The following is a 26,157-nucleotide window of genomic DNA, read 5'->3' as shown; positions in this document are numbered from 1 at the left end:
TTCTGAGGAGTAGGAGGGAGGGTCTTGCTGAGAAGAGGACACAGACAGTGATGAGGTGAAGGGGCAGGTCATGTGGATTAGGGAAAAGAGCATTCTAAGGGAACAATATATGGAGGGAACCATACTTTGGATGTTTATTCTTTATGTTTGATGAAATGTTACCTTTTATAATGGTGTTTCCTTTTTATAGTTGAAGCTAGGGTCAGAACCCTCAATCTGAAGCTTCAGAGCTTGTTTAAGGCTTAATTCCGTCTCCGAGGAAGGGTATCCTTCTAACACTTCCTGATGCCCTCTGTCTTGTATTGTCCGTGGGACTGAAACCCTACCGAGAAAAACCTGGTTGCTCTGCAGATGATAATTTGGATTTGTCATTATTCCGTTTCTCTTCTTCTGTTCCCCACTTTGTTGGTGAATAAGGAACTGCTGTTGAGATCGACCTATTTCTGGCTGAGCTGAAGGAATCATGATTTTACACTGTGAATCTGCTGGCATCGGCTTAGATGGTGCACTGGTCCCAGATTTGGCTGTGGGTCCTCTTTTATCAAACTGAGTCATTTCATATTCCAAGACCTTCGGCTGTGAAGAATTATTTTGTTTAGCTTTTTTCCCAGCTGACCCAGATTTGTTGGAATTTTCTGATTTCCCCCCTTTATTCGTTTTCGTTGACTTTAAGCTGGGCTTGACTTGACTCCACTCAAACTCACTACTCGGTGAATGATGGCTCTGGGCCAAGGACTGTGTTGTGGAAGATGGGGAGACAATCGACTGGCGACTTCTACTGCGCGGCAACGAGTGCTGCTGAATTTGTTCTGTAAATGACAAGCTGTGGAAGCTGTCGATTGGCACTGTTTGAGCCGTTGCTGTAGATGAAGTAGTTCTCAAAGATGAATTTTTTGAGCTTTTTAAGGAATTATTTGACAATGATGACTTCTGCCGATCAACTGTCGAATCAGGCGATTCTGAAGGAGAACTGAATGCATGAGCTGGCCCGTTTGGTAAACTGCGCAATGAAGGCTGCGCTTCCCCGCCACCAGTGCTGCCCGAGCTGTTTGATTTAATGGTTAGGGACTGCATCTTTGAAGACACTGACTGTAGAGGCTTTTGCTCCATCGTGTGAACAGGAGATGGAGAACAGCCATTCAAACTGGAGGCACCGTATTTTTCTAATAATTTAATTATCTGAGAGTGTCCATTTTTGGCTGCAACTCGCATAGCAGTACGTCCAAATTGATCAGCATGGTTTGGATCAGCACCGTGCTCTAATAAAACCTGCACGACGTCAATGTGTCCTTCCTGGGCCGCAATGCAGAGCGCGGTGGCGCCCTGATTACACGTGTGGTCCACCACAGCACCATGCTCAATGAGAAGCTGCACCACTTTTACGTGGCCCTGCCAGGCTGCAGACTGCAGTGCAGAACGCTTTTCATTGTCAGCAGCATTGACATCAGCGTGATAGGTGATCAGAACCTGCACCATCTCCAAGTGGCCTTGCCAGCACGAGACATGAAGTGCCGTCCTGCCTTCAGCATCACTTGCTTCCACGTTTGCACCATTTTCCAAAAAATACTCAGCCATTGTAAGCTGATTTTCTAAGGCCAAAATATAAAGTGTTGGCCTACCATCAGCATCTTTGTAGTTAACATCAGCTCCATGGCTAAAAAGCAGTTCAACAATGTCCCGGTGTCCTTCTAATGCAGCAACCCGCAGAGCATTTCTTCCATCATAACCTCTCTGATCAATGTTGGATTTATTCTCCAGTAATATTTGAACACAGTCATAATGACCCTCTTGCGAAGCTAATATGAAAGGTATCCGCCCATCGTTGTCGATCTCATTTGTTCTAGCACCTTGTTCAATAAGTGCTTCACATATTAATCTGTGGCCTTCAAAAGCTGCCATGTGCAAAGGTGTCCATCCAGCATCATCTCTGTGATTTTCATCTAAGCCCCGGTCCAGCAGAGTACGGACTACTTCAACATTTCCTTGGGCTGAAGCTATGCTAAGCACTGTTCTCCCTTCACTGTCAATGCTGTCCACAGCGGCACCCCAAAACAAAAGCGTGTTTACAACTGAGGCATGACCCATAGAAGCGGCAGCTAGGAGGGGTGTACGCCCATTGTTATCCGTGTGGTCGACATCAGCTCCCCCCTCTAGAAGCAAATCAACCACATCGACATGTCCTTCATAGGCAGCGACCAGCAGGGGCGTCATGCCATCTTTATCGCAGTGATCCACTTCAGCACCTCGGTCAATCAGAAGGCTAACGACTGATGCATGTCCTTTACTTGCAGGAACACAAAGTGCAGCCACAGACAGTGCAGTCCTGCCGTCGACATCCTCATGATTCACTTCTGCTCCGTGGTCCAACAGATGTTCCACAATCTCTCTATGTCCCATGTAGGCAGCTGCTATCAAAGCAGTTCGGCCTTCGTTGTCCGCTTTGTTGACCTCAGCACCATGCTGGAGCAAGTTCAGCACAATATCCTCATGTCCTCCCCAGGCTGCTGCTCTCAGAGCTGTTCGGCTGTCAGCATCTGCACAGTCCACTTTTACGCCAGCATAAAGCAGTGCAGACACCACCTCGGTGTGACCACCCCAAGCTGCGGATCTCAATGCTGTCCAGCCATCCTGATCGGTGTGATTAATATTTGCTCCACAACCAATCAGACAATTAACCACCTTGGTATGTCCTTGTCGAGCAGCCAGGGTAAGCGGTGTGTGTCCGTGAGCATCTTCTATTTCTAAATCTGCTCCCCTAGAGACCAGTAAATTCACCACATCGAGGTTGCCACTGTAAGCCGCATTAGCCAGTAATGTTCTCCCATTTGAATCACACTGATTTACTGAAGCTCCATTGTCTAATAATGTCCGAATGGAATCCTCTCTTTCTAAGGCCTGCCGGACGATGCATGATGTGCGATCATCTTCGCTGTTGACGTGAGCACCAGCTTTTACCAACAGCTGCAGCACTTCTTGTTCCTTGGGTATTAAAGTAGACAGGGAGTCTCTGACAGGTGTGCCATTCCATATCATCCACAGAGCTAACTCAGCTGTCTCTAACTGTAAGTTTGAATTAATTAAGTGCAATGCAAATTCTTGTGCTTCCAATGGTGTTAAATTCTTGGCTTGACAGGTATAACTCATAGCCAGCATTCGGTGTCCTTCTGCTGCATTGCATAAATACTTTTGAGTGCAGTGTTTCACGTCCAGGAGCCACTCTGCAAAACTGTAGTGAAACAGTATTTTAGTATTTCCAAGTCCATCAACAAGAAGTTTGGAGAGGACATCTAACTTGCGTTGAAAGTCTTCCAAGGTTAATGACATATTTTTTGTCCATACTGCATGATATAATTCTGTTATGGTCAGAGGCCGGCAGGCTGCAAGAATCACATTCAAGATAGGCTGAACCTTTGCAAACTGTTTTCTTACAAAAAGTCTTTGACACAGCCAGAGATATAGACCATTTAGAGTTCCTGGGATGTCACGAATCTCTCTCAACATAATAAAATTTTCTACAACTCCATCGAGAACTCGCTCTAGATAAAGAAAGCATCCGCTACTTTTAATGTGCAGTTGATTTAACATCTCTGCAGTTTCTTTCGTGAGGTGTTGTCGCAAAGCTTCTTCTTGATCTAAACGATGAAGGATGTACTGCTGAACATCCTTAACGATGTATGCCTTCCGAAGGTCATCTAAACTTATTTTTCGAAAACCTAAGGACAAAAGAGTAGGTGTCAATTGAAAATGATCATCAAAGTTGCCATATTTCAAAGAGAATGTGTTCAACATGGGACAAACTAATAATCAAACAAATTAACAGTAAGTCAATTAATACTAATGAACAAGTCAATCAATACCTAGAAATATAATAAACAGGTTTTTCTTTTTCCCCTTCTGGAAAAACACGCTGATGACAGATAAATGATTTCATTTTACTAACCACAAAGGGAACTATTTATTTGTTTAGTGGTTCAGTGCTCCTCTCAACTTCAACTAAACTCTTATCATTAGAGCATTAGACATCTTTAGCTGTATCAAGTACTCTGGGAAGTTATTTCGGTCCCTCTCAAATGATTAGGAAAAAAAGTTGCAGAAGACATAAATAAGATTTGTTTTTATAAGCTGATCTTTTCCATGTGAAAAATTTACATATTTCTCTCCACATAACCGAATGTACACTAGTCTTAATTATGGAACTGAATATTTGCATACAATTAGAATAACACTTGTCACCACCTTTAAATTACATTATTTTACATGTTACCAAATTTAAATAATTAAATCTTAAGAGTGTCAAAACAGCTCCAATCTGAAGATACAACTTGGTTAAACCACGTTAACAAAACTTCAGCACTGTTAAAATAAAGCAGCTTAATAAAATTCAAACCAACCTAAAAACATATTAGTTAACAGCTATTCAAAACTCACTTCAAGTTCTTTGAAAGGAATTATAATTTCATTTTTGGAAGGGAGACGATATCCTGTTTTATAGATATGGATTTATTAGACAATTGTGTAATTCATCTTCTGGAGGAAAAAACTGCTGAGTGAATGAACTTTCTTAAGAGGAATAAATCTAGAAATGCAGCAAAGATCAGTGATGGTCAATTAATACTGAGTAAAATATTCTCACTCAATTGAATAAAACAAATATGAATACATACACACACACACACACACACACACACACATATATATATATATATATATAACCTACTATATTCCAGGTACTATGTGAAGAAATGAGACTTTGGATTTTGTGATCAGAAGTCAGTGAGAACCAAGACAATAATGTGAGTGGATTTGTATTCTGAAAGACTATTCTAACATCACTAAAGACAAACAGCTAGAGTGAGTCAACACCTGGGGTAAAACTCTTCACAGAGTATTTAGTAAAGTCTACCTGAGAATCACTAAAAGTTGCAACAGCCTAAGCAGTGGCAGCAGCAGATAACTAAAAGTTAGATTTGGGAATCAGAAGATCATTTCAGTCAGAGGGAACATCAAGCACAAGCCCCTATGGCAGAAAAAAACAGATCTGAAAATAACAAATGTTAACTGACAAAAATATAGAGAAAAGGGAAATTTCATGTTTTGCTGGCAGGAATATAAATTATTTCAAGCACACTAGATAGCAGTTTGTTAAAATTAAAGCTCAAAATATACACACTCTGTTCTCTAGTAATTCTATATGTTTTTATAATATAATCTTACAGCTCATGTGTGCAAGAAGGTATGTTTAAGCACAGTCATGAAGCATTTCATGTAATAATGAAAAACTGAAATAATGTCCATAAATAGGATAATGGAAAAACTAGAGTTATTCATGGGAAGGAATAATACACAGCAGTTAAAAGCAATGAACTGGGTTTAAAAGCAGTGATAGAAACAAGGCTCAAAAACATTGTTTCTGATATACTGTTTTAGTTTTTTGATTTTTTTTTATATAGTGAAATGATAACGATAGTAGTGATACATTTATGAAGCACTTATTATGTACTAGGAATTATTCTAAGTCACATAATAAGACTTGTCACTTAGACTCACACACAAAAATACTCTATGAGGAAAGTAATAGAAACATGTAATAACTATCAATTCACAGTTGAGGGCACTGAGGCACAGACTGTACTGGAAGCTGCATAAGATCACACAGCCAGTGAATGGGAAGAGCTAGGATGGTGTATGCAGCGTTTCATTTATGTAAATTATAAAAATAGACAGAATGAAAATATGAGATAAAAGGACAAAAATAAACTAACACTGGTTGCCTCAAATGAAGAAGGGAAAGACATGGGATGACATAGACCAAAAGAGGCTTCAACTTTACCTGTACCTGACATACTAAGAGATATCCAAGTTCATCCTATTAATTTCCTGACTTTTATCAACTCAATTTCCAATAACAACAAAATAGAATAGCATAATGGAAACCAAATCAAAAGGTATTATTAGCAAGGCAATTGAAAAGAGAGGGAATAAATGTGGTTAAAGGAAGCCGTTTTAGCAAATTAGTAAGATTTCACCCTTATGTAAGATGTACAGAACTATCTTAAAGTGATATAGCTAATTAACCAATAACTATTATCTCCCCAATTACACTATAAATCCTATGAGTGGTCCTTGTTTTATGCTCCTTTTCATTCCCACAGCACACAAAAAAAGTGCTTTACATAATCTAATAGGAGTAAGCAGTTTCCTGTGGTAGTTAAAAAAAAAAGTAAAGTCAGGAAACAAGAAAAGAAAAAAAAAAAACCTGATCACGTACTTTTAAACATTACATAGATTGCTTTCTCACACATCGAAAAAGGGTTTAAAAAAATAAAAGATCTACTTCAAGAGGTACCCTAAAAAGCTGTCGACTCTGTCTCTCCTCTAAAACCAGGAAAAACGTCTTAGACAAACTGCCATTGATTTTTAAGGAGGCATTTTCCGTACTCTCAGGATGCGCAGTCTAGCTAGAAGAAATACAAGCCGATCAGGAAACATCAGCATAAAATATGCAGCCCTCACCTTTGCTAAGGAAGTTATAGGTAAAGAATCTTGAAAAAAGAAAGTTACTATTAAATAAACTTAAAATATTTTATGGCCTGTTTTTAATACCACTTTAAAAAGTTGAAAATCGCTAACAGAGCAGAACAGCTGAGAGAACAGCAGAAGCAAGGACCCAGTTTCTAACGGAGTACTCTCCTCTAAGAAAGAAATACAAGTCTTAAGCTCAGCAATGAAAACCATTTGCAGATGGCAGGAATTACACTTACCAGTAAACATCTTAGTAACAGCTTTGCTCTGTTTTCGGGCAGAACAGAGAAGCAATAGCCACGGTGGAAAGAACTCGTGGTGACCAGCCAAAAGCTCTGCCACAGTCCCAGATAAGCTGGTGGACGTCTGTTCACCTTCAGTAATGTTACACCCTTCGTCCACAGAATCCACAAGAAGATAGAGGCTTTGCTGGGGTGGCTTCATTCCCAAAAGAGGGAGCAGAACGCACCTGTAAACCACATCCATATGAGCACTTTCAGTGTTACTGGCTATGATATTAAGATTTATTATCCGAACACTAGAACTACAGGTTATAAATATTGTTTGAAGAAAGATAAAGTTTTAGAATAAAAATACTGTACAAGTTTCAATTCCTTACCTTAATATGAATACTGGTCCTAAATAGTTCACTTTTTCAAAAACAACATTTTCCTTGACAATAAAGTGTATGAGGGTGTGGGTGAATCAGTGATTCAGTATACTTCAGAAAGGCAGTAGGAACTTGAGAAAACAAGACTTCAATATTCCTTTTCTGATTTTTTATCAATAATAAAAGCTTGAAATGTTTATAACAAAGCTAAAATGTAAAGGAAAATAAACTGGCGATCACTTCCATAATATAAAAAAAATCAGTTTCTTTATAGAAGATTTTATCATCATGTCTTTCACAAAGACTGCACTTGATCTAGTCTGTCACACAGAAATTTTATTTTAAAAGACTTTTCAAAGAAACTGCAGTCCAGGTCCCATTTGATATATGCTCAAATTTCAATGTAAAGAATAAATTATTAGGTTTAATCCCACAGCAGAACACACCTCCTACTCAGATTATTTATACTGAAGTTGAATGCAACTTTTTCATAACTAAAATAATATCATTCATTTTTAACAAATATGTATAGGAGCATTCCATGTGCTCAATGAAGTTCTAAAAGATACAATGGTGAAGAGGACAAACTCCATCTAATTTTGAACACCAGAAATTTACAGAGGATCCTTTCTACAACTCTCCTCTTAATCTTTCAATTCCAGTAGCAACCAAGATCCAATTTATCACTAAGTCTTGTCAATATTTCTTTATAAAAATATTTCAATCCCACCTTGGTTTGTATTATCACTGTATTCCAAAAACCACAGTCATGTCTGTCACCCGGGAACCATGACAATGCACGTCTTCACCCACTCGCTCCAGAGTTCCAAGGTTGCTCCAGCCATTCTAGCTTTCTTTTGCAGACCCCTCTCCCTACTGTTTTTGAGATATATTTGTATATGTCTTGTGACAGCTCTTCAATAAGAGAACTTTCCTTTGCAGGCTAGTGTATCCACTGTTTAGGTTTCTAAGAAATCTCCTTATGACTCAAGAGTTATGGGCATGAACAACTTTTTTGTGCTTTAACTTTTCTCCAGCCAATTAAGATGAGACGCTGTGGGGATGTACAGAAGGCAGCCTTTCTCACCACAATCCCCTCCCCACAATCCTCAAATGTCTGATTCTCACATACAGCTCATGTGTGACTCATTCTTCCCTGCCCTCTTTATTCTTCCTTTCTGCTTAACTGGGTCCAGGGAAACTTCCAGCGTAAGTCTCCTGTCTCCAGTTCCAAGGAGAGCCTTTGTGTTCTCGATAATGTTCATGGTATGCAGATAAAAATGTTCTGTCAGTTTGGTCTGCATCACCATTTGGCATTCACGTCTACGTTTATCTTGAGGTTGAGGTTTACAGGTCTCTGATAGTTTTACTTTCTTGCTATTTGACTGTCTCCCAGGACTCACTCAGTTATGTTAAAACCAGAAGTCAATCTATGGCATTAAAAACGTTGAGCAATTTTTTCTAGCCTTGCCCTCACCCCTAAACTCAAAGGTGCCATCTCCTTATGGATGTCCTACAGGTATCTCAGATTTAGTATGTTGTTTTTTTTTTGTTCAGATTTAGTATGTTTTAAAAAGTATTCTCTTTCAGTTTACACCCTAAATAAGTTCCTCCCCACTCATCTCTCCATGTCAATTAGTGGTATCCCATCCCCTCTAGTTTCTTAAGTTAAAATTCTAGGACTCTTTCCTGAGCTCTCCCTTTTGTTCCAGCCACACTGCTCTCCTTTCACTTCTAACACCAAGCTTTCCTCCAGGCAGGGTCTATGTACTTGTACTCCCTCCACCTAGAAAGCTCCCCCAGGCAGAACTGCTCTTCCTTCAGGTTTCAACACAAAGTTTATTCCTGAAGAGGCTTTCCCTGATCTGCTGCTGCTGCTGCTAAGTCGCTTCAGTCGTGTCCGACTCTGTGTGACCCCATAGATGGCAGCCTACCAGTCTCCCCCGTCCCTGGGATTCTCCAGGCAAGAACACTGCCGTTTCCTTCCCCATTTCCCTGATCACCGTGTCTTAAATAGTCTTTGTCATGTACTGCTGTCGCCCTAACTCCTGATCCTGTTTTGCACACTCTGCTGATCATATTCTCAAAGGAACTTACTGTATTACTTATGTACTGGTTTCACTGTAAGGCTGGAGTGAAGCTCCTCCACTTCCATGCTGCCCCCTGCCCCAGACAACGCCTCTCTTGTGCCGCCAGACTTGTGCCCAGTACTCAAAACCATTATTAGCACATCACAGACACTCAGTAAAGTTTGCTTCATGAGTGAATGACAATTAATAGGAAAACTGCTACTTCAAAACACTACATAAAAATGCTACTAGACTCAAAATTCCCATCTTCAGTTTCCTTTCATTTAGTTCAACAAAAGCACCATATGGGGATACCTATACCACGAAGTGACACACAGTCCCACTTTTTCTACCAGGTTTATAAAATGACAATCCCATCAAAGTATGTACACACAAAGCCCAGAGTACTTTAGATAGTCTAAAACAGATTTTTCTCTGTTTGTGATTATATATGTATATACTTATAACCTTCAAAATGAGATAATGTAATGGTACTAGGTTATCACATTCATCCAAAGAATACCACCATCTTTAAAAGCACCAGCAGGCTACAGGGTTTTTACTTTGTATATGTATGTGATTAAATGTCCTATATTTCTTAGCTACATTATTAAAATTTAGAAAATATATACTACATTCTTAATATTGTTGAGTTTAATTTAAAGTCCTTGAGCAGCTTTCCCATTTGCAATTCTATCTTGAGTGTAAGCACCGGCAGCACCATGCTTCTGTAGCTGGCCTTCTCATTTCCAGGTCAAAAAGCAGCTGAAAGACTATCAGGGCAATTCTGAAATGAACTTCACTCTTTTTTGTTTTCAAAACAGTGAATTTACCTACTGCCCCTTCTCAGGAGGCTAATTAACTTTTTAAAGCTGCTATAAGTATTATAAGGAATATACTAATAGATACCACATGTACAATAGTTTCTTAAGGTTTTCACTGTTGAACATGGGGTTTCATCTCCTTCTCTGGCTTGCTCTCTCAGATGTAGACAACTAGCTATACCTTCCAGTCTTACAATAAAAGTCTTTCTTCCACCCTTACAACAAATTAGCCCGACAAGCCGCAAGTTCAAGACTTTTCTTGAACCCATGAGAGCTTAGGACAGAGGGAAACCAACTAGCCCCAAATTGAAGGTGACACAGACATCTGCAGGCAGGCATAGAAGACACCTCTGCTTACCTGGGCAGATCCTCCTAGACACTGGAAAACGACCTCAATTAAAAATAGGCAAAACACCTGAACTGACACCTCACCAAAGAAGCTATACAGGTGGCAAGTAAGCATATGAAAAGAAGTTCAACATCATATGTCATTAAGGAATTGCAAATTAAAACAAAAAAGCACCGCTACATTTATTTTAGAATGGCCAAAATCCAAACAGTAATAACACCAAATACTGGCAAGGATGTGGAGCAATAGGAGCTCTCATTCATTGCTGGTGGGAATGCAAAATGGTACAGCAAGTCTGAAAGACAGAGTGGCAGTTTCATAGAACATTAAATATACTCTCATACAAACCAGCAATTGTGTCTTCTGGTATTTACCCACACGAACTGAAAATTTATGTCCTTGTAAACCCCTGTACGCAGATGTATATTACAGCTTTATTCCTAATTGCCAAAATTTGGAAGCAACCAAGATGTCCTTCTGTGAATGTTAATCATCGGTTAAAAAACATCGGTTAATAAACATCCAGACAATGGAATATCATCGGCTCTGAGAAAGAAATGAGCTATCTGGCCATGATGAGGTAAAAAGATAGGACACTGAAAGATGAATTCCCCAGGTCAGTAGGTGCTCAATATGCTACTGGAGATCAGTGGAGAAATAACTCCGGAAAGAATGAAGAGATAGAGCCAAAGCAAAAACAACATCCAGTTGTGGATGTGACTGGTGATAGAAGCAAGGTTCAGTGCTGTAAAGAGCAATATTGCACAGGAACCTGGAATGTCAGGTCCATGAATCAAGGCAAATCGGAAGTGGCCAAACAGGAGATGGCAAGAGTGGACATCAACATTTTAGGAATCAGCCAACTAAAATGGACTGGAATGGGTGTATTTAACTCAGATAACCATCCTATCTACTACTGTGGGCGAGAATCCCTTAGAAGAAACAGAGTAGCCATCATAGTCAACAAAGAGTCCCAAATGCAGTACTTGGAGGTAGTCTCAAAAATGACAGAATGATCTTTGTTTGTCTCCAAGGCAAACCATTCAAGATCACAGTAACTCAAGTCTATGCCCTGACCAGTAACACTGAAGAAGCAGAAGTTGAACGGTTCTATGAAGACCTACAAGACCTTTTAGAACTAACACCCAAAAAAGATGTCCTTTTCATTATAGAGGACTGGAATGCAAAAGTAGGAAGTCAAGAAACACCTGGAGTAACAGGCATATTTGGGCTTGGAGCACAGAATGAAGCAGGACAAAGGCTAAGAGTTTTGCAAAGAGAACGCACTGGTCATAGCAAACACCCTCTTCCAACAACACAAGAGAAGACTCTACACATGACATCACCAGATGGTCAACACCGAAATCATACTGATTATATTCTTTGCAGCCAAAGATAGAGAAGCTCTATACAGTCAGCAAAAACAAGATTGGTAGCTCACTGTGGCTCAGATCATGAACTCCTTATTCCAAAATTCAGACTTAAATTGAAGATAGTGGGGAAAACCACAAGACCATTCAGGTATGACCTAAATCAAATCCCTTACAATTATACAGTGGAAGTGACAAAAAGATTTAAGGGACTACATCTCAGGGACAGAGTGTCTGATGAACTATGGACAGAGGTTCGTGACACTGTACAGGAGACAGGGATCAGACCATCCCCAAGAAAAAGAAATGTAAAAAAAAAGCAAAATGGCTGTCTGAGGAGGCCTTACAAATAGCTGTGAAAGGAAGAGAAGCAAAAAGTAAAGGAGAAAAGGAAAGATATACCTATTTGAATGCAGAGTTCCAAAGAAGAGCAAGGAGAGATAAGAAAGCCTTCCTCAGTGATCAATTCAAAGAAATAGAGGAAAACAATAAGACTAGAGATCTCGTCAAGAAAATTAGAGATAAGAAGGGAACATTTCATTCAAAGATGGGCTCAATAAAGGACAGAAATGGTATGAACTTCACAGAAGCAGAAAATATTAAGAAGAGGTGGCAAGAATACACAAAAGAACTGTACAAAAAAGATCTTCGTGATCCAGGTAATCACGATGGTGTGATCACTCACCTACAGCCAGACATCCTGGAATGTGAAGTCAAGTGGGCTTTAGAAAGCATCACTGAGAACAAAGCTAGTGGAGGTGACAGAATTGCAATTGAGCTATTTCAAACCTGAAAGATGATGCTGTGAAAGTGCTGCACTCAATATGCCAGCAAATTTGGAAAACTCAGCAGTGGCCACAGGACTGGAAAAGGTCAGTTTTCATTCCAATCCCAAAGAAAGGCAATGCCAAAAAATGCTTAAACTACTACACAATTGCACTCATCTCACACACTAGTAAAAGTAATGCTCAAAATTCTCCAAGCCAGGCTTCAGCAATATATGAACCGTGAACTTCCAGATGTTCCAGCTGGTTTTAGAAAAGGCAGAGGAACCAGAGATCAAATTGCCAACATCCACTGGATCATGGAAAAAGCAAGAGAGTTCTAGAAAAACATCTATTTCTGCTTTATTGACTATGCCAAAGCCTGTGACTGTGTGAATCACAATAAACTGTGGAAAGTTCTGAAAGAGATGGGAATACCAGACCACCTGACCTGCCTCTTGAGAAACCTGTATGCAGGTCAGGAAGCAACAGTTAGAACTGGACATGGAACAACTGACTGGTTCCAAATAGGGAAAGAAGTACGTCAAGGCTGTATATTGTTATCCTGCTTATTTAACTTCTATGCAGAGTACATCATGAGAAACGCTGGGCTGGAAGAAGCACAAGCTGGAATCAAGATTGCCGGGAGAAATATCAATAACCACAGATGACACCACCCTTATGGCAGAAAGTGAAGAAAAAGTAAAGAGCCTCTTGATGAAAGTGAAAGAGGAGAGTAAAAAGTTGACTTAAAGCTCAACATTCAGAAAAGTAAGATCATGGCATCTGGTCCCATCACCTCATGGCAAATAGACGGGGAAACAGTGGAAACAGTGGCTGACTTTATTTTGGGGGGCTTCCAAATCACTGCAGATGGTGACTGCAGCCACGAAATTAAAAGACTCTTAGTCCTTGGAAGAAAAGCTATGACCAACTTAGACAGCATATTAAAATGTAGATACATTACTTTGCCAGCAAAGGTCCATCTAGTCAAGGCTATGGTTTTTCCAGTGGTCATGTATGGATGTGAGAGTTGGACTATAAAGAAAGTTGAGCACCCAAGAATTGATGGTTTTGAACTGTGGTATTGGAGAAGACTTTTGAGAGTCCCTTGGACTGCAAGGAGATCCAACCAGTCCATCCTAAAGGAGATCAGTCCTGGGTGTTCATTGGAAGTACTGATGTTGAAGCTGAAACTCCAATACCTTGTCCAGCTGATGCGAAGAGTTGACTCATCTGAAAAGACCCTGATGCTGGGAAAGATTGAAGGCAGGAGGAGAAGGGGACGACAGGGGATGAGATGGTTGGATGGCATCACTGACTCAATGGATATGAGTTTGGGTGAACTCTGGGAGTTGGTGATGGACAGGGAGGCCTGGCGTGCTGTGGTCCATGGGATCACAAAGAGTCGGACATAATTGAGCGACTGAACTGAACTGAATCTTAAAATGCATTACCGAGTGGAAAAAGTCAATATGATTTCTGACTGTCAAACATTCTGGAAATGGCAAAACTGGTTAAAGCAGAAAGCTCACAGGCTGCCAGAGAATAGGGAGGCGGTGATGAGTAGGCAGAGGACAGAGGATTTTTAGAGCAGTAAAATATTGTGTAGTTTTACCATACAAAACTATATAGTAATGGTATATACATATCATTACACATTTCTTAAAACCAACTGGATATACAATACCAAGAGTGAACCCTAATGTCAACTATGGACTTTGGATGATAATGATATGTCAATGCAGATTGATCAGTTATAACAAACACACCATTGTGATGCAGGATGTTTATAGTGGAGGAGGCTGTGTGTGTGAAGGTATGGGGATAAACAAACTCTCTGCACTTTCCACTTAAGAAGAAAGCAGTGAACCTAAAAATGCTCTAAAAAATGAAGTTTACAAGTTAAAAAAAAAATAGTATGGTATTTGCAGAACACCGTAATGACACATTAAGTTAAAAACAGACCAGTGTAAATATAGGAAGCTGATTTTTCAGTGTTGCAAAGATAATTCAATCGAGAAAGGAGTTTTTTTCAACCTAAAAAATGATACACAATATTACTTAATTACCCATTTTGAATTCTGAAGTCTAAGATCTTACCGCTAGGCTTCTCTCATGACCCCCTGGTTAAGCATCCGCCTGACAATGCAGGTGACACCAGTTCGATCCCTGATCTGGGAAGATCCCACATGCCATGAGGCAGCTAGGCCTGTGCACCACAACTACTGAACCCGTGCTCTAGAGCCCTCAAGCCACAAGCTCTGAAGCCCACACACCCTAGAGCCTCTGCTCCACAACAACAGAAGCCACTACAAAGAGAAGCTGGAACACTGCAACCAAGAGTAGCCCCCACTCGCTGCAACCAGAGAAAGCATGCATGCAACAACGAAGACCCAACATAGCCAAATCGCTAAAAAAATATAAAAATAGATAAAAATTTAGTACTCCCTGGTGAAATCTGTCATCAAAATATTATACATTTTAAGTTTACCTAGAAGGTTAATCCTATATACCTAGCACCTTTCCAAAATCATCTGGAAGTACAATGCTGACATAACAGCCTGTCATTTTATTAATGAAATCTTAAATTCTTTCAAAAGGCTATGCTTTAAAACAAATGTTTTAAAAGCATGTGAAGTAGAAAAACTAAATCACTAAAAATTCTCACTTAATATATCCTTGTCTTAGGAAAACAGACCCAGGTTCTTACTTTTCTTTTTCTCCAGTTTCATTAAGACATATACTTGACATACTACATTTTGTAAGTTTAAGGACTATAACACATGTATGTACATACGGCAAAATGTTACCACAGTAAGATCAGTTAACACCCACTATCTCACAGTTATAATTTTTTTTTCCTTGTGATGAGAACTTTAAGATCTATTCTTTTAGCATCTTTCAAATATATAGTATTGCTAACTGCAGTCACCATGCTGCGTGTGCACTCCCAGGACCTATTTATCTTATAACTGGAAGTCTGTACCTTCTGGCCACTTTCATCTAATGCCGCAACTCCTAATCCCTGCTTCTGGGAACTACAAATATGATCATTTGTATTTCAATGAGTTTGGTTTTTAGGTTCTGAATATAAGTGAAAACATACAATATTTGTCTCTCTGTGTCTGAGTGATTTCATTCAGCATAATGTCCTTAGGATCCATTCACGTTGCCACAAATATTTTCTATGGCTGAGTTATATGTATGTGTGTGTATCACAATTTCTTTATCCATTTATCTAAATTGATGCACACTTAGGTTGCTCCTTATGTTCTTTTAGCAATGAAATTACCCTCCAATAAATTAAAGCATGTGAAAACGTGGAATAGGGTATAACTGATACCTCAAACCAGTTAGGGATCACATGTTATATATTCATTAAGAAATCTCATGAGTATAATTGATAATTAAAATCAGGTCAGGACTTTAGCCAAAATATAGGGTGAAATTTCTCTCTAAACATTGACCAGGATATTGTAGGGACTTCATGAACTGTTTCCCCATTAGCTAAAATACAGCAGGGAATTATGAAATATTAAAATAAAAAGAAAAAAGGAAAATACCAGAGTCAAAAATAAAATAAACATTTCAAAGTATCAGACACAGAAAAGAAGCAAAATGCTATAAGCCTAAATGAGCCTAAAACTTCAACCTGTCAAACAAGTCTGCAACGGCAGCCCAGAGATTAGATGGTGGAAGTAAAAACTGTGACAAGTTCTCCTGCCTCTACTAATAGGACTCAGACTCACTGTCTGAAACCAGGGGCTGGAAGAGGGGCTCTCCCTATGAATAATGAAAGAAGGAAACAAAAAGCACAGACTACCGCCTAGGGCTATAGCTTTTAAGAAGCAGCAGGGAGGGCGAAAAATCAGCCTCCAGGAGACAGGAACTGAACCTAAAAAGATCATGGGTCAGTGACTAAATCTACAAAATCACTTGTACAGGCTTGGAGTAGGAGCTTCATATCTCAATTATTGACCATCATCCTAGACTGCACTGATGGTAGGGAGTGGTGGGGGCAATCAGCAATTAGAGCAAGGAGAACAGAGGTAGAAATGGTGATTCAGAAAGGAGAGTGAGAAAATTACAAAATTCTTAGCGCTTTGAAAGAAAGCAGCAAATGGAACAATCAGAATATAGGTTCATGTCCAAATGAAAGTAACTTATAAAACTGCCAAAGAATTTAAAGAAAACCAATCTGTGATGTTCAGATAAATAAAAGACTATTTTATTCATTTTAAAAAGAAGTTACTTAACAAGCAAAGGCACAAATCAAGTAAAACAGGAGAGAACCAGAGAAATTTTCCTCATAGGGACTTTCACTGCCAGATATAACGCAGTAGGTGGCAGCAGCCCAAAATTCCCACAGCAACAGCTAGAAAATAATGTTATCCATTACAAAATTTACATTTTTAAAGACATGAGAAGGTTGTTGAAGCAAGAGAGCAAAATGAATTAGAACTCCAGAGGACAGGAATTCATCCAAAAGGAAAAAAACAAACAAACAAAAAGAAACTACCTGCTGATTTCTTCTAAGGGGTCATTTGCTGATTTGGGGCATGTAGTGATTTTAGGTATGGACGAAGAATCAGACTTGGGCCACCCTGAGGGACTCTGCCAAAGAAATAACATCACCCCAGCTTTTAGAGGTCAGACATTTCTCTTTCAGAGAGCAGAGTCAAATCTGAATTGTCCCTAACAACAGACTGTTTTCTCCAAGGTATCTCTGCTAAATTCTGGGTTGGGGAACTAGGATCACTGTGTCTCGAAGTCCCCCACCGTCTGCATGCTGAAGAAATTCTACCAAAGGGAGGGAACTTGCTTTAAACACAAAACCCACCCTCTTCAAGACGTTTGTCAGAATTTGAAGGTATAAAGGGCAGGAAGTCGAAAAACTAAATGGATACTTCTTGGAGAAGAAGTGAATTATCAACCGTCCTTTTGGAGCTCTCAATCAAAAGCTGAGAAGGTCCACACCAAAATGACAGAAATAAACTAGCAGTCTCAGTAAGACTTCAAAGGAGCCTCAGCCCAGCTCAAGCTCTATTTACAGCAGCCCCTCACTCTCTGCCCAAATGAGAAAAAAAGCAAGCCTTCTCTGATGAAAGATACTGTCTGGAACTCTACAGTATTTGACACACTACCTGACATGCAATCAAAACTCATCAGAAAAAGGGAAGAAATATGTGATTGGTAATTTAGAGGAAAAAGAAACAATAAATACAGATTCAAATCTAGATACTATTGTTAGCATAAGCTAAACTAACCGTAATTAAAATATTTAAAAAAGCAGATTAGGAAAAAAATGAAAGAATTAAAAATGAAGAATTAAACCAAAAAAACTCAGAATCTATAAAAACAAAGAACTAAAATTCCACTTTAGAACTAAAAAACTGTATGTATTTGATGTCGGAAATTCTTTGGGTATATTCAACACCATCCTGATAACAATGGAAGATGAAATTAACAAATTCAAAATAAAGGCCAAAAGAAAATACCCAAGCATGAGAAAAGAAGGCTAGAACAGAGTAGTGTGGAAAATACATGAGGAATTCATTTGAAAGGTACAACTTACACACAGTTGTGGTCTGCAAAGAAAAAGAATCAGATGAGACTTTTCTAAAACTAATGAAAAAAAACAATCCCCAGATTTTGGAAACTCAGTAAATCCAAAGACAGAAAAACTACCAAGAAACCACACTTATGCAAGACAAAGTCTAACTACCGAAAAACAAAGAAAAAACCACAAATACAGAAAATCTTGAAAGGAAACAAAAAAAGGGGAGAGAAGGCATTATCAAAGAAGCAAAAACAAGTCTTCAAGAAACTTTTCAACAGAAATGAAGATGTATAAGACATGCTAAAGATATCTTTAAAATGATGAAGGCAATATGTGCATGTGCGCACACACACACACACACACACACACACACACACACACACACACACACACACACCTTCTAAACCTCTAACTCTGTACCGATCGCAAACTGGAGCCTATTATACAGAGTGAAGTAAGCCAGAAAGAAAAACACCAATACAGTATACTAATGCATATATATCGAATTTAGAAAGATGGTAACGATAACCCTGTGAGACAGCAAAAGAGACACAGATGTATAGAATAGTCTTTTGGGCTCTGTGGGAGAGGGAGAGGGTGGGATGATGATTTGGGAGAATGGCATTGCTGCTGCTGCTGCTAAGTCACTTCAGTCGTGTCCGACTCCGTGCAGACCCCATAGACAGCAGCCCACCAGGCTCCCCCGTCCCTGTGATTCTCAAGGCAAGAGCACTGGAGTGGGTTGCCATTGAAACATGTATAATATCATATATGAAACAAATCACCAGTCCAGGTTCGATGCATGATACAGGATGCTTGGGGCTGGTGCACTGGGATGACCCAGAGAGATGGTATGGGGTGGGAGGGGGGTTCAGGATGGGGAACACATGTACACTCCTGGTGGATTCATGTTGATGTATGGCAAAACCAATACAATATTATAATTAGCCTCCAATTAAATAAATTTATATTTTAAAAAAAAGGAAATATACTTCAAAAGTGAAAGTGATTAGAGAATAACAATTAATGAGTGGACTTCACAAGACTGCTTTGTGACAATGTCAATATATAAAAATCATTTGAATCCCTACACACTAACATTTTAAAAAACACATAAAATAGTATTTACAAATAATATCATTTACAATAGTACCAAAAAAAAAAATCAAATAGTTGAAAATAAATCCAATCCAAGATGTACTGGATCTATATACTAGAAACTATAATACAGTGCTGAGGAAAATTGGGAAAAAAAAAATCTAAGTAAGTTAAGATGTACCATATTCATGGATTAGGGGATTGAACATTGCAAACAGGTCAATTTCCACAAATTAATCTAAAATTCAATGCAATCCTAATAAAAATCTCAGTCAGAATATTTATGCACTCAGTCTCTCATGTGGCCCTCATCATACCCTCAAAAGAGAGGGAGAGTGAAAAAACAAATACTGCGTTGTGTGTTACTATTATTATTATTATTTTTTTAATTGCCCTTGCAGGGGCCTACACCACACGTGGCAAAGCACTAAACCATCCATGCCCCACTCGCCTAGAGGACTATTTCACACTTTCCTCTTCTCAAAGTTCACTCCCAACTACTGACCTTGCTTCTTAGATAAAACATTATTTAAACACTTCTCACTACCTCCACCACTTCACCGAAGTCCAAGTATTATCTCTCGACCTTAACTGCTGCACTCGTCACTTACTGGTTTCCTGCTTGAATGTTTACCACCCCAGTTCTTAACATGGTAGCTAGTGTGACCCTTTAAAACCGTAAGTCACATGATGTTTTACTACCCTGTTTAAAAGACTTAATGTCTTCTCATCTCCTCAAAGCAAAAGTGCCTATCCTTATAACGGCTTCCAAGCCCAAGTCCATGTATTACGTGGCTCCTAACTCCATCTCTACTTGTCTCTTAGTTTCCCTTTGTTTTTCTTGGATAATACCAAGCCAGTTCCCACCACAGGACTTTGCACTTGGAATTTTCCTCACTCTGGATACTTCCTACAGAATGCCCTAACTTTCCCTATATAAATAGCAACTCTTTGGCCCCAACCTACTCAGCGTATCACTCCTATCATCCTTACTCTGTTTTGATTTTCCACATACCACCTATTATCTAGTGATATGCTATATATTATATACTGTCTTCTTAAATTTTCACTTTTCTACCAACTACCCACACCAACCCTCAAAATATAAGCTCAATAAATACCAATGATACTTGGCACATTTTAACTAATATAACCCAGTATTAAGAATGCACCTGGTACATTCCTGCTATCTAATACATATTTGATAAAACAACAAAGGAATGAATAAACCAAAGTTGAATAGAGAACTCAGAAATACATGCATGTGTGTGTATGTATGTGAGTATCCGACTGCAGCAGTAAAATCAATAGTGAAAGATGAGCCATTCAACAAGTACTACTAGAACAATCAAGTAGAAAACAAGTTTTTACATTTTAAGACCCCCCAAAGGCCAAACTATAAAGGAAATCATGAAAAGACTGATATTATATTCACTTTGTACATTTCAAAACAAAAATTACACAAGCAGAATGACAAGGCACAGGATCAAGGATATTTAAAATAATAAGATACCGTTTCACATTCACCTTCCAACTCTGAAAATATGGCAAGCATAGATCTAGCAGAGTAATGGAAACTCAAATTATGCACTCTTAGAAGAGTATAAACTGATTTAATTTTAAAGAGTAGTTGGTACTATCTCTACATTGAAAATGGATATACACACCTTAAGATCCAAAATTTCACTCAATACTTGAGTATTTAATCCAACTTGGAATCATCCTTCATTTCTTTATTCTTAATATATATGCACACTAGAATACCCAAGAATGTTCTTAACTGTTTTGTAAAGTTATACATCTTAAATGAGTATCAACATGACAATAAATGAATTATAGTATAAAAAATGAAATTATATACTAGAGAGTGGGTTTGCCAGGTGGTGCTAGTGGTAAAGAACCTACCTGCCAACTCAGGAGACCTAAAAGACATGGGTTCCATCCCTGGGTGGCAAAGATGCCCTGGAGGAGGGCACAGCAACCCACTCCAATGTTCTTGCCTGGAGAATCTCATGGACAGAGGTGCCTGTTGGGCTACAGTCCAAAGGGTCACAAAGGGTCGGACAAGACTGAAGTGACTTGGGACCAGTGCACACGTACCATAAAGGGAACCATGTAGATCCACATGTAACAACACGGCTAAACACACAAAAAACAATATTACAAAGAAAATATTGCAGGATAGTACTAGCAACACAACACTATCTATACAGAACAATGTTTTTCAAAGTATAGTATGGGATCCCTAGAAGTCCCTAATCAGGGTCATCATAAAACTAAAATGTTATTTGCCTTTTTCACTCTTGTTCTTTCTCAAGGATAAACGGACTTTTCCAGAGCCTGCATGCAGAAACATAGCCATGATAGTCCAGCTGTCTTTTATTAAGCCTAATATTAAAAAGATTTGCAAAACAATGTAAAACAATGCTGCTATGTGTTTTTTTTCCTTTTGTCATGGGCAATTCAGTTATTCTTTCATTAAAATATTATGTTAATATATAAGTTTATTACTATTAAATATGTTAATATATATTAAATATTAGTTTAAATTTCAAATAAACAAATATTGATACACAGACATAATCCACAAAAACAAATTCTTTGTGGCACTCAATACTTTTTAAGAGTATAGAGGCGACCTAGAACAAAAATGTTTGAGAATTGCTGATATGGAATTAAAAATGTACACAACTACAGCATGTAATAAGTATGTATAAATACATATATATCTCCTCATGTATATAAACTAGTCATACTACATATGCATAACAAGTAAATTCACAGATGAGACACCTAGGGGGTCACCTAGATCAGAATTAGAATGGGATACTTTGGTGGCTTCAAATGTGGACTATCTTTTTTTTAAAGAAACAGAAAACTCAGATTTAGAGTAAATGTAGCAAAATGAGTTAGGTACATGCATGTTTGTCTTTCTATTTTATTAATGTTCCTGTATAATTGAAGCTTTGGGGATAGGAGCAATGTATCATTTCCTCTATAACTTATTTTCTACAACAATTTCTTCCCTTTTAGTAACATTATTGTTTACCTTTCAATTCCTGTGAAGTCCACCATTTTGCAAGTTGCTTCTCTCCCTAAAGTAGCAACTTAACAAACATATTAACTGAGATTTAAACTGCAAAAGTTTTTTCTCCTTTCTAAGTGAGTATGAATTTTAAATGACAATGTCTGAAAGAATGATAAGAGTTTCAAGATGAAACTATGGATTTACAGAAGAGAGGCAAGAGGTGACATCACATGACTCACATCACGTAACATAAACCTGATATTAAAAAGTTTCCATTTGATAAAAATTAATTTCAACATGAACTGTAAAAGACACTAATATAAAGTCATCAAAATGCTGGTTTTAAATACTTTTCATCTATAAATATTTTATCTATATGTATAGATTATTCCACAGGAAAACAGAATATTTCAAAGCTGAATATGTTCAGAGCAAATTATCAATGTGACAAAATTATTAATTCAGGAAGTAATGAGTCTCTGCTATATTCTAAGCCCTAGAGATATAAAGGTACAAGACAAAAAAGTACTCTGCTCATTCCAGAAGCTAGCTAGAAAGTCAAAGTATGCACAAAATAATTCCCAATCATGATGGACACTGGAAATTAAGACAGAAAGAAAGCAAAGTGGGATGATGTGATTTAAGAAAATGATTGGCTGGGGCGACTCATTGGACAAAGATAACTCTCCAAGGAGGAAACATTAAAGCTGGTACACCTAAGTGATATCAGAGCAAGTGGCCATACAGGTTGGCCAGAACGTGACCTATTATAGAACAATAATAAGGACAATAAGGATGACAAACAAAGAACAAGGCTGAGAATAGTACAGGTCAAAGTCAATGGCTAGGCAAGGGCCAGACCATGTAAAGCTTAGAATTTCTTACAAAGGTAATGAGAAGCTATCTGCAAGTTTTAAGCAGAGAAATAACAAGATCTGATACCCTTAATTAATCTGTGAAGATAAGAGGGATAACAGCAGCAAGAAGACCAGTTAGGACATCACTGCAAGGGATATGGGAGTAGCAGCAATGGAGATGAAGAAAAATTGAGGTATTTATCTTGGAAACAGAATGAAAGTAGTTGACAGAATCGGGGAAGGGGAGGAGTAAAATTGGGGGATCAATGAGGACTCTCAGATTTTTTATGAAAATTAATGATTTTCTATTTGAAATATCATTTCCTTAATTTTTGGATTGTTAGTTTTTTCCACAAAAGTGGTATACCACAACCACCTCAAAACTCAAGAGCTTAAAATAACAATATTTATGCTTTGTCCTGTGTCCATGCATCTGTTGTATTCCAGGCTTAGAGTCAAGCTTTGAGTTGGGTCAGGTTTGCACACATCCCCCTCATCCTCTTGGGACCAACTAGCTGCCCAGAACATATCCTTCTCAAGGTGATGAGCCTCAAAGAGGAGCAGCCCAATCACTCGTGCACGTGCTAAGTCTCTGTTTGAATCACATCTACTAACTTCCCCCATATCACAAGGCTGAGCCAAAATCAAAAGGCAGAGAAGGACGCTTCTCTAGTAGAAGCACTGCAATATCATGTGGGAAAGACCAAGGATACATAGAGAGAAGAACAAAAGTAAATAAAAGCAAATAATTCAATCCACAGCAATACCTACGAATTCACTTCTGGAATCTATATATTCACTTCTGGAGTCACAACTGTAAAAAGGCTACAAGTTCTTGAAACAGTCCAAATTGTTTTTCAAGATAGCCACAAATAAGATATAATTCTCTTAATTAATTCTTATTTTCATTAAGTAATTGCATGAACATTTTCAAATTCTACATTATTATCAAAGATTATTTAGCTACCCTGGGCTTCCTGGGTGCCACCTGTGCTAAAGAATCCAGCTGCCAATGCAGGAGACGTAAGAGAAGTGGGTTCCACCCTTGGGTCAGGAAGATCCCCGGAAACGGCAACCCACTCCTGTATTCTTGCCTGGAGAATCCAGTGACAGAGGAGCGTGGTGGGCTACAGTCCATGGGGTTGCAAAGAGTTGGACACGACCAAGCATCTGAGCACAGCGTTTAGTTACATTACATGTGTTGTAGAAAAGAAAACGATAATATGGATATTTCTGAAATTAAGATAACACGAAAGAGAAGTTGGTTTGAAATTTAAAACAATTATATATAGTATAGTCAAGACAGGACTTTCCTGGTGGCTCAGATGCTAAAGAATCTGCCTGCAATGCAGGAGACCAGGGTTTGATCCTTGAGTGGGAAAGATCCCCTGGAGAAGGAAATGGTAACCTATTCTAGCATCCTTGCCTGGGAAATGCCATTGACAGAGGAACCTGGTGGGCCACAGTCCATGGGGTTGCAAAGAGTCAGACACAACTGAGAGACTAACACGCTAACACAAAGAAAGTCGTAAAATAACTAGAGGATAAAGACAGGCAACCAATCAGAACACACTTCAAAGATCTTTTTTAAGGTAAGAAGAGTATTTACTTATTTTACTTTATAAAATCAAACCATTTCATTGTATAGAAACCATTTAAGCAATGCTAAAAACAAAGTTAAAACTTAAAAAATCTGCAACCTATAACAAACAAAAGGTCCATATTCTTACTAAGTATATTAAGTTCTTACTAAACAATAAGAAAAATGAGAATATTCTTATTCATATCTCTTATCAACTTTAACATTGTCTCAAAAGCTTAAAAATATTTCCTGAAAGTATAAATGAGCTTAATGTGTTCTGGTGAAGTCTGGAAACATAATACATACTTTAGATGGAATAGAACCAAATTGTAAAGAACTTTTAAAGTCAAGTAGACAAATTTAAATTTGTTGTTTACATTGTCACAGGCTCAGAGGAATGACCTAAAGAAAGCACTGTTTTACTTTGGTTAATTGGCCATTACCCAAAGGAATCACAATACACAGATGCTAAGATTAAGAAGAGCACCTAGGAGGTGATGAACAAAAATTCTAGATTAGGGTAAAAGAATTCAAGAACCATTCCAAAAAAAGATACCATAAGATAACAGAAAAAAGTCGAAAGAAAACTCTAGCAGCTACCCTGAGCAGTGCTTCTCAAACTTCAATGCGCACAGAATTCACTTGAAATCTTTTCAAAAGGCAGATTCACTTCAGTAATTTAAGATTCTGCTTTTATAATAACCTCCCAGGTTACGCCAATATTGTTGATCTCATGATCATACTTTTAAATAGAAAGGGTTTAGAAAATAAGAGTAACTATGGAGCAACTTAGATAACGATCAAACCTTATATTGTATGTTTTCTTACTGGCCTGTGTCCTTCCTTCTCAGCACTTAGCAAAGCTGCATTTTTTAATTTTTGTGATTATTTGTTCAATGTATTTCTCCCCACTTCTCAATGTCCTGTTGGGTTCACCACTTCAGTCCTATTATCTGCGCATTAGCACACATCTGGCACACAGCAGGTGCTGACTTTTTGTTTAAGAAATAAATCGGTGTCAATGAATAGAAATGCTAAAAGAGGTGATGGGTTGAACAGAGGAAGGTAGGTGAGGGACACTCCAGTGAAAAGATACATGTTGATTAGAATTAAGAGAAAGGCTGTTGATGTAGACTGGATTGCTATCGTGTTAGACATAAGCATTGGTAGCCATGTAAGTAAATTATTGAAGGAGTGTATCAACAATGGAGACGACCTAATGAGGCTCTGCTGGACAGCCACAGAGAACCTAGAGAAAGTCCCATCAGAGAATACAGTCATACAGAGGATTCTGAATAGAAGAAAACACTAATAATGAAAAAGAATTACTAACATATATCATCTAAGGCTACAGATAGATTAAAAGTGGATTCAGAAGATTTTAGGCTTAAACATCTTTCTGTAAATATGTAGATATCAGATTTAGTAGTTAAGAGTATTAGTTAAGAGTATAAGTAGTCTTAGATATACAAAACAGATAATAGAAAGGAACTATTTTGCCCTGAAAATACCCCACCACTG

The 26,157-nt window shown here is 38.3% G+C and overlaps 1 protein-coding gene across 3 annotated transcripts in view; it reads right to left on the bottom strand.

Annotated features, from left to right (window-relative positions):
- ANKRD50 (ankyrin repeat domain containing 50) overlaps positions 1-26,157 on the bottom strand; it is a 37,819-nt gene that overhangs the window by 4,513 nt on the left and 7,149 nt on the right. For all 3 annotated transcript variants that reach the window (XM_004017265.5, XM_060401032.1, XM_042234358.2), the window contains 2 exons: positions 6,762-6,991; positions 163-3,713 (listed from right to left, as the gene is read on the bottom strand). In XM_004017265.5, coding sequence (XP_004017314.2) covers positions 166-3,713; positions 6,762-6,991 — 3,778 coding nt within the window. In that variant the 3' untranslated portion in view covers positions 163-165. The remainder of the gene's footprint in view (positions 1-162; positions 3,714-6,761; positions 6,992-26,157) is intronic.

Source organism: Ovis aries, chromosome 17, assembly GCF_016772045.2.
Source record: "Ovis aries strain OAR_USU_Benz2616 breed Rambouillet chromosome 17, ARS-UI_Ramb_v3.0, whole genome shotgun sequence".
NCBI classification, from domain to species: domain Eukaryota; kingdom Metazoa; phylum Chordata; class Mammalia; order Artiodactyla; family Bovidae; genus Ovis; species Ovis aries.
The sequence above is the reverse complement of the archived record's forward strand: the minus strand, read 5'-3'. Positions and strand labels throughout refer to the sequence as shown.